This window comes from Meleagris gallopavo, chromosome 4 (genome assembly GCF_905368555.1).
Source record: "Meleagris gallopavo chromosome 4, MGAL_WU_HG_1.1, whole genome shotgun sequence".
NCBI lineage: Eukaryota > Metazoa > Chordata > Aves > Galliformes > Phasianidae > Meleagris > Meleagris gallopavo.
The window spans coordinates 23,916,142-23,928,809 of record NC_139407.1 but is presented as its reverse complement, the minus strand read 5'-3'; the positions used below and the strand labels follow the sequence as shown (position 1 = coordinate 23,928,809).

General features: G+C 36.9%; 1 protein-coding gene across 1 annotated transcript in view; it reads left to right on the top strand.

Moving 5' to 3' along the window:
* Nucleotides 1-9,639: 9,639 nt before the first annotated feature.
* GLRA3 (glycine receptor alpha 3) overlaps nucleotides 9,640-12,668 on the top strand; it is a 72,401-nt gene continuing 69,372 nt past the window's right edge. Inside the window, exon 1 of the mRNA XM_085221912.1 lies at nucleotides 9,640-9,758. Coding sequence (XP_085078038.1) covers nucleotides 9,640-9,758 — 119 coding nt within the window. The remainder of the gene's footprint in view (nucleotides 9,759-12,668) is intronic.

The window sequence follows — 12,668 nt, the reverse complement described above, 5'->3', positions numbered from 1 at the left end:
TTACAAATTTAATAGTAAAACACAGAAATACGAGAAAAGAAGATAGCAATCTTACATCCCTTCTGATGCTGAGTGTGGATGGAGCCCTGAGATAAGGTTGCATCAGGATAAAACTCACTGGTGGAGTTACAGTCCTGAAATATGTCTACAGAGACGCCATTTATGGCAGTCGTTGAGAGGCCTGGTATTTTACTCCTCACCTACTCAGTGTTCTAAACAATTTGAAATATGACTAATAAATTAAGATTAATTAATGAATCTCAAAGTAATTGGAATGCTAAAGGTAGAGAAAGTTGTTATGCAGCTGAACTGCCTTCACTTTAATTTGGAAAAGGCCCTGAAAGAAACTGTAGCCTTCTTTTTTGCATGCCTACTCCATTTTCCTCTGCTGACAATCTCATTAAACTGTAGCAGCATCGATATATGTTCTCATATTTGAGCTGTTTCTAGTAGACCATAACATCAACATTTAAAGCAATGTAAGAATGTCTCCCAGTTCTATGTTAAGCATGTTCTTCCTGATTCGAGTGCTGGCAGATCAGGAACAGGCAAAGGAGTTTTGGCTGTCTTGCTTTAGAAAAGCTTGCATTCTGCTTGCATTCAGAAACTTGTTAAAGGAGTTATACTGACACTAAAACTGACATTAAACAGAATAGCTAGAAATCTATATAGGTAGACCAGGGCATTCATACAGTACATTTAAAAGCCACTGAACCTTGTAGATTTCATGAGCTCTGAAGAACAAAGATGAAGGACCAAGACAAGCATGGCACCTACAATAAAATAAGATTCAAAGCCTAAGAACAGAGATATTTCTGTTTATGTTCTTTTATTTCATTCCAAATGTATCTGTATTTGTCCAGAACATATTCTCTTGTGTTGTTGTTTGTCTGTTTGTTTTTTTCCCATATGTTGGGAAATATTCCTTTTTTTCTTTCTTATGGAAAAATATTAGTAGCATGGTATAAAGTCCTGAACTGATCTTATTCAGAAAACCATTACATTCTCATCATTTAGTTTTGAGAAAGGTAAATTCAAACTGGGAAAAAAAAAAAAAAAAAGGTGAGAAAAGCTACTCAAGAGACTGAGAGCTCAGATCACTTTGTAAATGCATTTCCTGAGGTAAACACAAAGTAAAAGAATAAATTTGCTAGGAAAGAACAAAAACAAACCCATCAACCAGAAAATTTTATGTGAATTTAAACTTAGCAAGAGTAAATCAGGGTTGGGAACTAGAAAAAAAGTTTCTTATTTTCAAAGCTATAAGATAGTACATCTCTAAGAGGAGATACTAGCCTTCTCAGAGCAGTGACAGAAGAAAGGATAGATAATTTCACTGCAGAACTTACAGTCATCAAACTGTGGATCACTTTCCACAGTGTGATTGCCTGAAATAGCTGTGGACTAAGCTGAATGTCTCAGAAGTTAATTTTCAGACCTGTGTTCAGCTTCACAGTACTCACAGGACCTCATTAAGTAAAGGAATTAGCATTGTGCAAACAGATGTATATCTCATTCCCTTCCCACTACCTTCCCACCTGACTAATTAGGCCAAGGCGAAGCACTGCAATAGCACGTTATGGTTGCCAATTTATTTAACCTTTGCTCAAGTATCTACAATGAAACATGTAGAATCATAAATAGTGTCAAGAATTCCTTTCATTTTATTGGTCCTTGGATCATTTTGTCCGTGAACTTCACAGGGCATTTCTCCTCTCTGTCCCAGACAGTGTTTTTCTATTCACAGTCAAGATTACTGAAAGCACTCTGAAAATAATTGAGTGGAAGAGTTTAGAATCATAGAATGGTTTAGGTGAAAAGGGAACCATCAAGTTCCAGCCCTCCTGCCATGGGCAGGGTTGCCAGCCATTATATCACACAACAGATCAGGCTGCCAATGGCCCCATTCAACGTAGTCTTGAACACCTCCAGGGTGTGAAGGGCATCCACGGACTCTCTGGCAAGCCTGTGCCAATACCTTACCACTCTCTCTGTGAAAAACTTTGCCTTGGCATGTACTTTACTTTTTACTTTAGAAAAAAAAAAAAAAGAAATGGAAGAAATTATCTGGGATCACTAAACTGGAAGTAATTATCTCTGACTTAGAACATGAACAGATTCAAAATCTTGTGAGCTATAAGAGATCTTACGGTTTATGGCAATCTAATGTATTATGTGATCAAATGCTGGGTTTATAAGGATTGAAGAACATTAAAAATGAAACTGGTTCTTAAGTCCAGTTTTTTCTCAGGTTCTTTTTTCCAGACTCACTCTGTAGCAAATCTGAGGGGTATCTTTGTTTGAGAAATTTCCACTGGTACTCCAAAGTTCCTTTGTGGAAATACTTCAGCAAGTTTAATGAAGATTCAGTTCACATTTTACCCAAACAGAATTGCTCACATTAATACATTTTCCAAAATCCTAAGGTATTAAGACAGTGTCTTAATGGTAGAAGGAATGTAGGTAAGGATGTATTATAGCAATATACTGTCTGTATCATTTTTCATATTAAGTCCCTGTTCTTAAATTATTGTAAATCATATTTTGTCCAAAATGGAAATGGCTAATATATCAGTTATTATACAGTAGAATAAAGTACGATTCCACCTTGTTCTGTTTTTCAAATTTGGAAATAATGTTTATTGCAATTCTTGAAAAAGCTTCCAAGTGCAGGATTTTTGGGTACTTTAATAAAGAGGTGAGGTCAGAGAAATGGACAATTACATTTCAGTGCAAATGATCCATGGGGCCAAAACATTATAGCAAAGTCAAAACATGTTGTCAACCACTAATTCCATATAAAAATATACTATTCATAAGGATAATATTATGTAATCACTTATCACAATAAAAATATATTTCCCAGCAAATTAATCAGCTGAAATAGCTGTTAGAAGTTAAAATTAGTTTGGGAAGAGCTATTCAGGAAAAAGTAGGTATAAATAGTTCTGTTTTCAATAGCAGCTCTGAAAATCAGTTTTGAATAGAAGAGTTTTTAAAGTAACAGCATGTTACCAAACTAAGCTACCCCTATTTGGGGTATGTCTTTAGAAATCACTCTTCCTAAGTTCCTACCCGTGTTAGTTTCCAGAACATGCTGCAAAATCTGTATTCTCTTTAAAGGAGAATGAGAAAACTTGGATAAAATGTGTCAGGTTGAGAAAATCTGGGGTCTCAGGTTTGGTTCTTGTTCTTTCCCGTATGCCTACTACCACTGTGACTTTGCTGTTTTTGTTTCTGGGCAGAGACATGCTTACTTGGAGAGATTTTTTTAAACTTTGATTTAAAATATTCCAATAGGAACAAAAGTAGTCCAGTACTAGCGGATTTTGAAAATATCATGCTTAATCTATGCTTTCAAGCACAAATATTGATGCAGCCTAAACTACAAAACTCTGAGGTATCATCATTATAATAGAAAGGCCCACAGATGTTTTCAACTATATTATTAACATGCTTTTAAACAAAACTCTGTTTTAGTCATGCAAACAATTATATATTTAGCATGAAAATCTATGTGATTTAATTTATGTGTGATTTTCTTCACAAAGCCAATTATTTGTACACAACGCTATCCCACAAGTGAAAAAATAAAGCACTCAAAAGATAGAAGAAACTTAAATTTTCATGTTGGGAAAATGGCAGGCCACTCTGGATATCTAAGCATTGTCCTGCTATGATCATAATGAGTAATTACCTAGAAAAAAAAGGAGCACTCTACCTAGTAAGCACTGTCTCCCCTGAGGCTTGTACCACCAAAATACTAATAAGGCTGCTGACTCCAGCAGAACAGCTAACTTGCTTTGAGCTAAACACAGTATTTGAGGGATTGAAGCCTTGACTGATAAATTGAGCTAATAAACAAAATGAAATGTATGAAATTTGAAAATCTTTTCGATTTTGACAGGACTCTGTGTATAATGATTCACAGACATTTCTGCATCTTTCAGATCACTATTTGTTCCATTCTTTTTGGAATACAGAAAGAAAATGCTCATTTTCCATTGACTGTTATCTAACACAAATTCTATGTTTACAAGCAAACAAAGAAAAGATCAGATTCTACTCTAACATACTATGCTGAATATAAACATTTCACCCATTCCTCAATATTTTTTTTCAGTGTTGCCTGTGGAGTACAAATTTTGCATTCTATATATAACCTTGCTTAGTCATATGCATATACAATGCATACATATGCACATTTGTTATGACAGTGTTCTAATTACGGTGACTAATATTTAATAATAATGCTGTATTTAGATATCAGACAATTTCAGAGTAGTATTTTTACATATATAAATGTTAATTACAAGAATGTGGGCTTTTTGCTTGCAGTTTCCTATCTGTTCTCCATGTGCTGATTTTCCACATTCTGCTATATATACATTTGATATTTACATATTATACATTATTACCCTAAAATATACCGCTCATTAACAGTGGATGAGCTCTAATAATGAAAGTAAAATACAGATCATTTATTAGCATTTTAATTTCTGTTACTACTGTTATCCCATCAGAGATTTGATTCTTCTATCATTTAGCACAGATCTAAAGAACATCACGGACAGAGGAACATCAGTTGTCAATGAATCTGGGCAACTCCATTTGCACAAGAGAATTAATGCTTAAGATGTGCATAAGTGTTTGAGAGGGAAAATTATCTGAACTTATCTTTGATTATTTAAATTAATTAATATAATGATTCAATTAACTATTAAGTAACAATTTCTTTGCATGTATGAAGAAGATAAATGCAGCAGCCAACAATTAAGCAAATCAGACAAAAATTTTGCTCATTTTTGTTAGCTCAAGTCTGGCTCTTGAGCTAAGACATCTTGAAGAATGTTATGTTTCATCCTTGTGGCGAGCACCTATATTTCTAACAGAGAAAACTGGCAATTGCTCCTATATAGACTCTTCACTTTATTTTCAGAGAGTAGAATGTGTTGCTAAGTATTTAGATACTTACTGAGGTAGAGCAAACAACTATTTTTCTTTTTAGTGACAATTACTATTGTAGTTTAAGGCTGTCCTTTCTATTTTAAGGTTGTGGTTCTCAGAAACACAACAACAAAAAACACTGTTCTGTTTGTAGTTTTATGTTTGATAATAGGTCAAAGCCTCTGGGGTTTCACAGTTGAATGAGTTACATCCTGGGGAATCCTGTGTACTGAGAAAGCCAGATTAATTAACATAATCAAACATGTCTCTGTAAAGCCAGGATCTAAAACAACAGTGATGTCATATCCCATCATAACACCTTCTTAAAATGTTGGAATGTACAAACTGGCAATACAAGTGTGGTAAAGACTGCACACAAGAGCTGTATACCTTACCATTATGATGTATTTCTCTTTCAGTGTTGCCACTTCAGAAGCAATTCAATGTTGATAAGGTCGATTTTTCACTTTTCTAAGAACATAAGTACCTTTAACTTTCTAGCTGAATATGTCATGACAAAACATTGTGGTTTTATAGAGTCATGTTTTAACACTGCAACCATCATGTGGTTTGAGCTACTGAATCACAAGACTCATCAAATTTTACCCAGTGGCTTCTGGATCAAATCCAGAACTTACAGTTGACCTGGATTTAAAGACCATAAATAGTGATCAGCTCTGCTCCCTCTTTAGCTGTTTAAGCTTTTATTTTCTCCAAAGTGATATTTCTTAAATTATTATTTAAATTATATGCATAGTGTCAGTTTCAAGTCTTGCTAATTTGCCATCTCTACTTGCTTAAAGAATTACCTTCACCTCACAATCTTTCATACAAGTGTATAAAGTGCATCTCAACCTTCCTGATTTAAACAGACTGAACTGCTTTAATTTTATGTAAGAAATCTATTCCAAATTGTAGTATTCTTTTAGCTCTTTTCAGAAACCTTTCAAGTTTATTAGCATCCTTCTTACAGAATGATTATTTAAACATTATGAACTGTAACATATTGCAGGAATGGACATAATCCAATGATAATAATTTCTGATGAATAGTGCTGCAACTAATTTGTCTTAACATATTTTCTACAATGACTTTGTCACACCAAAAAAAGTACATTCAGTAATCCCTCAATCTATATCTGCACATTAACTTCTCGGTATGATTACTGTTGAATAGCTGCATGATCTTGCATTCAGTTGTATAAATTGCATGTTATTAAAGTAAGTTATTCTACAAAATTGACCAATGCTTATGTTTTGTTAGATCCAAATACAGAAAGTTTTTCAAGTATCCCACTTCCAAGGCAAAAACAAAACAAAACAAAACAAAACAAAACAAAACAAAACAAAAAAAACACAAAAGAAATCACCACCACCAAATGATCTGCTGTAATGATACACATCAGGGTTGTTACATCCAGCAACATTAAATCATCATTGACTTTTAGGCTACCGCTTCTGAAGAAATCTGAAGCTCATAAATACAAATGTTTTTCTTTTAAACATACCTACATACTTTGCACTAGAGAAAGAGTAGCCACTATACATGTTGCTGATTGCGAGGAGAATCATAGGTTGATGTGAATTAACATATTTTGGTGATAAGTTTTCATTTTGACATACTACTGTTTTCCAGTCATAAAGAACGTACTTAATTAACTTCCAGTGCTACTAAAAGTGAATTACAGAGCTCGGCTTTATAAATATATGGCACATATGCACCAGATAAATTGTTGTGAATGAAGAACAATATTTTATGACATTGTTATCCAGATATATGAGGCAGCTAGAGAGAAATAATATTAGCACTGGAGATAGGGTAATATCACGGTCACACTATTTTTAAAACGAGTGTTCAAATCTTTCGGTATTCCACATCTAACAGAAGTATCTAGAAATACCATTACAATCTTCTAGATTGGACACAGCCATGTATTCTGCTTTGTATAATAGTAGTCAAATTTTCCAGTAGTAATATGGAAGGAATGAAAAGATCGTCTTTAAAACAATAGCGAGTTAAAACACTTAAAAAAATCAGGTAATATTTTATCAAAGCTTATGATTAAATACAGAATATGCTACTAGACTCACTAATCTCATTGAAGTCAATGGTATGCACTTGAGTGTTTTGTTGAACTGGAACTTTTAATGTTATTGGAGAACTGTTTGAATACACAGAGAATTGAGAATTTTATTATCCAGCACTACTTATATGGTAATTTTCTAAAGCTTGAAGACCATATTTGTATTTTGAAGAACAAAATGATGCAACAGAAAAGTTGCTACTTAAAGCACAAGCATGAGTTTTTCCCACAGAGATTTCAAGAAGTTTGAACTTGACATATCTGAAGGATGGCCTGTATTTATAATTCATAGAACTGCTCTTGTTGGAGAACTGGAGAATTCATGTGGGTAGCATGAACTACTTGCATCACCAGTAAAGGCCTCTTGCCTCAGTGCAAATGACTGAAATGTAAAATCAATTCACTGCTGAAGTATGCAATGCACAAACAGCCTTGAGGAACAACCTCACTAAATACCAATCAAAAGGGAAAGAAAAGAGTCAACTGTTCTGAACACACAAAGTACTCTACAGTGACTCTGAAGAGTGCATACTTTGAGAAGATGTCTTTGAGCAAGTAAAGGCATTCCATATTTTGATCGCCACTGTTAAGGGTTTGAACAGCTTCTTTTCATGACTGCTGTTGTCATCAATGCCAGAGTAAGACCAGGAACAAAAGAAAAACTTTTTCCAAAGTGGATCTAGAAACTTAGAGTACTGAATATAAAGAGTATGTAAACACTACTTAAAAAACAAAACAAAACAAAACAAAACAACTCTGGGAACAAAGAAAATTGATTAGAGAAATTCTATTATCTTTCTTAGCCATGCACTTGAATGGTATCAACAAAGAAAGCCAAACTAAATTTAAAAAGTAAGGAAGAGCTATAATTTAGTGACGTCTGCTTGAATAGCTTTGAAGAAGGAAAACTAAGGATATTGGGAAAATAGAAAACCTAAATTAAGATCTGAGTTGAAAACTATTAGGAATTTTTTCTGAAGCAGAAGAGACAATATTCGTCTCTAAAGATTTCTGATGAAAAATGTCTGTATCTGGCACACACTCTAAGCATAAATAAAAGGAATGCAAATACCCCACCCCAAGCAAACAAACAAACAAAATACCCACTCTGTTTCTTATTTTACTTCATGACCTTTAGTCCACCTTTTTATGTTTTTTTTTCTTATTCTATATAAAAATATTGCTCTATATTACACTTTGTATTTCCATCTTCTGTAATGAGTTTATTATATTTCCATCAAATTTCAGTTTCTTCTATCCTACTTCTTGTGTCTAATCTTGCTGAAGCTTTGCTTTTTTTCTACATTATCTCCCTTCTTCAGCACTTGAGTTTCCTGTGGCTTTCTCATGGTGTAAGTAAAACTCTGGCCTGAGACAATCATGTGGTTGCCAATGAATCCGTGTAGGTAGTAGAGCTGCACAAGTAGTTGGGCTGCTGTCTAGTTACTAATCAGTGACTACAGGAAAAAGGAAGCCACTGGATTACATTTAGGCAGACAGAGAGATTATGTCCAGCCATATACATTTCACATGTGCAGAGGCTGTCCCTAAACTGCTCCAGATTTCTCCTTCCACTGGTTCTTCAGTGTTATGTGTAGGTCCTTAAAGGCTCCTTATTAAAGAGTATTCCCAATCTACACTCTCAAGCATACTTTCCTTATCTTCTCCTTACAGGTATAGCCTTCCTCATACATTTTTTATCTTCCCTCATGGACAAACCATGCAGATTTTCTCAATATTTATCAGTATAAGCTTATAAATCTTTATTCTTTTCTAATGCAAGCAGCTCCTGGCTTTAATAACTGAAATTGTTTGGATTTGACTATTAGACTGCTATATGTTACTAGATCATCTCTTTTTGCTAATGATTGGAATAGGACAATACTTTTCTGAAGTCCATCGGCACTGCAGTTGCAAAATAAAAGTCTGAAATACGAAAGGCTTTCCCCCTTTAATTTCATAAGAAAAGCATGCCAACAGCTCAGCAGGCACAGCGGAGTACCCACCACACACACGCCATTCCCCAGCCCTTTCACAGACTCAAGGCTCTGTGAATACCCCCAGCTCCCGCGTGCAAGCATCACCCCACAACCCACAGGAGGGAGCGCAACGGGGCAGGGGCTGTTCCGAGCACAGTCCGCAGCCCCAACCTATGGCGAGGCCATCTCCCTTTCCAGGTAGACCCCGCGGGGCTCCCTCCCCGCCGCCGTGCCCGCTTCTTCCCAGTTGGCTTCCGCGGAGGCGGCGCGCTCGGAGGGGGGGAAGACGAGGGCCAGCCCCCACCCCGCTCCCGCCCGCCCCACCTCCGCCGGGTCCACGGGGCCCCACGCACCCGGGATGCGGCCGGCGGCGGGGCGCCGGCTGTTGGCAGGCGCCAGAGGCAGGCGGACGGGGAGGTGGGCTCCCGCCGCCGCCGCGGTTCGGCGCCACCGCCGCTCCTGGGATTAGGCTCCTGCTCGGCTGCCATGCGGAGCGGCGGGGACGGAGCGGCGGGGCACAGCGGGAGGGCGCGGGGCGCCGCCGGGCGCTAGACGGGCGGCGGGCGCGGGGCCGCCGGAGCTCTCCAGGGTCCCGGAGTGCCGCCCGCCGCGGCCGAGCTCGCCGCGTCGATGCCGCGGACACGCGCGCTCCAGGGCTCCTCGGCGGCTCCGAACAGCATGGCACGGCTGAGGTACCTCCGCGCTGCTGTCTCGGGCTTCTATTTGTGGGAAGCTGCGGTGCTGCTCAGGTGAGCGTCTTTCTCCGTGTCGCTTTTCTCTCGCGGTGGAATGCTTGTCGCTGTCTCTCCTCACCACTACTAGCGGCAGCAGCTGCACTCTGGGCACGAGAACTACGTGCATGGGGTCTGTGTCTCGCGAATAGTATTGCACTGCATTGAATTTGATTAGCGTTGGGGAAAACAAGGGCTCCGTATTTCCTTTGCCTGTTCACAGGTAGGGACTCCCTGTTTTGCCCAGGAATTTTATCACTGTGTTTAGCAGGAACTGTAGCGCTATTGATTCTGAAAATTCTTCACGTGCAAATTGTCCACGCATAGAAGTTTCAGAAGGTAATCAGGGATGCAAACATATAGATGAGATCTATTGCTACCAGTTCTTTTTCAGTAAGAAGAAATTCATGGTCTGCTGTAGGTCAAAAAAAGTCCTATCCAGAAATAGAAGTGAGAGCTGAGTGAACAGAGAATGTGATCTATGGGATTTTACTCAAGACAGAAGGCATTTGCTCTACTACACTGATAATCTTGGATGTGTATTACAAACGATAATCATCTATCCATTAATTATGAGCCATGTAGAAGATTTAGGTTCATAAGGCTTTTCTCCACTTTCTGCCCAGCATGCTTTCACTCGCTAAACTAATTTTATGATATCAATGGACATTTTCTTTTGATACATAGTTCTGGAAGTGTGGTGATATCAGGCTACAATAAATTTGAGTCCTCCATCTACTCAAAAGGTGTAGGGAATCTTAGCAAAATCCTATATACCAAGAAGCAGACATCTGTGTTATCACATATTCAGTGCTGATGGTGAGTTAACAGGGCTTGTTATCAACAAACAGCTGTAGTACTGGATAAAAATAAATAGATCATGGCATATTTTACAACACTGACAGATTATTTTTACGTACCACGTTGTTATTTTACAAAAAATAAATAGAGAAACTTAAATTTGAAAAGGGGTTGTCCAAAGAGAATTTGTGAATTATAGATTTAAGGGGTTTAAACTACAAATTTAAATGTAGTGTGTAGTGCCTGACAGGTTCTTAATTATCTGTTTTGTGTGAACATGCATAATATAAACAGTCCCTAATATGTTTGTATGTGTGTGTGTGATTTTGCATAAAGGAAGAGATTTTAAGAAATTGGGTCACATGGGATGGGATTAATTGACATTTGGAGGAAATAGTAAATACATGTATATGATAGTTTAACTTTTCCAGTTGCACTGAAAATTTAACATTCAAAGTAGATAACCAAACCCTTGTGTAGGCAAAGCAAACAATACTGTTAACATAATTTTGTTTCAACATGCTCATAGTGAATATTTTTTCTAATTATATTATTTAAATAATATAGATGTACCTGTGCATACGGATTCTTTCATATAGTGTCTGAGAAAGACTTCAGAAAGCTGCTCAGTCTCTCAATACAGAGACTGCTGGTCACGCAATAGGACCTGAGAACCCCAAGTCACTTCATTAAGATCCACAGGAGTCTCCTTCATGCCCAAGACAGATTGCTTTAAAATAGAAAAAGGGGTATACGCGCGCATACACGCAAACACACACACAAAGGTTAAAACATTAAAGGCTACAGTATTCCCAAGCTTTTAATTCCAGTTTTCTTCCAATTTAAGCCTTGTGAGCTGATGTACATCAGAGCAAAGGGAACGGGGAACACTAGGACACCGATTCCACTATAAGGCACGGAACATCCAGCCTTAGTGCCTACATGGATCTGCCAGGAATTCCTAGGAAAAACCAAGTCTTAAGTTTTTGACTTCTTCAAACACTATGGAAAAAATAACATATCTTCTCTTACACTCACTGTACAGCACTGAAACATTTCTGCCCTTTGTTAACAAGCATTAAAAGCTGTATGAGAGAGAACTCTAATGGAAACATATGAGGAAAAACTTTCAATTCTTGCCCAATGAATGTGAAGCTGGGTAAAGTGACTGTTTAAATACTATGCCTATGAAGCTAGTTGTTCAGTTTTATGTTCAGTGTAGGTGAAAACAAAAAGGATTTTCTCACTATGGGCATTCTACTTTAATGAGCAAGGTCTCTGGATTTGCTCACTTTACAAGAGGAAACGGCAACAGATTTTTCTTTTTTGCAATAATTCATTTTTCATTTCATATTTAAAAGTTTATCAGATTGGAGTGACTAAAACAAAATATATTTTGGCCTTTGTAATTATTAATTTGATTTCTGAAAGACGTTCCAGAAAGATAGAAAGTCATTAAATGTAATTCATAATAGTTTTAGATTAATAACATACTTATTAATAGATTAGATTAATAACATGCTAATAATACAACAATACATTATATATAAGGAAAACAAGAATTTAAGCAAATAACATTCGATTATGTTTTCGCTGTTACATTTGAGGACTGGGAGAAAAGCTATCATCAGACTACAAACAAACAAAAAATTATTAATTAATGTCAGGCCAAGTGCAGTGCTACATTAAAATGTGGGTAGAGAGGTAAAAAATTAAGGTGAGAAATTAAGGGAAAAAAGAATAATGGAGCCGAAGTAATAACTGTAATTCACTACCAAACAAGGAAAATAAACATTTCTAAGACAGAGTTTGACATCTTAGTTACATCTAAGACTGAATATACCTCTGAGTTTTCATTGAAGTAATAAAGTAAGCACAGATTCCTCTACATTTGCCTGGATTCCAAGGGGTCACGCTGAAAGCAAGGCATTTGTAAAGTCATATAAAGATCATATTTGTGAGCTAAGGAGGTTTATGACAGCTCTCCAACTTGCATGGGCTTAGAACTACACCATCATGGACTTGCCAGCAATTTTTTCTTTAAGTTTTCTACTTTAAGAGTACAGTATATGCATTTTGTATATAGACCTGTAAATGGGGAAAATGGTAGCAATAAAGAAGGTATGG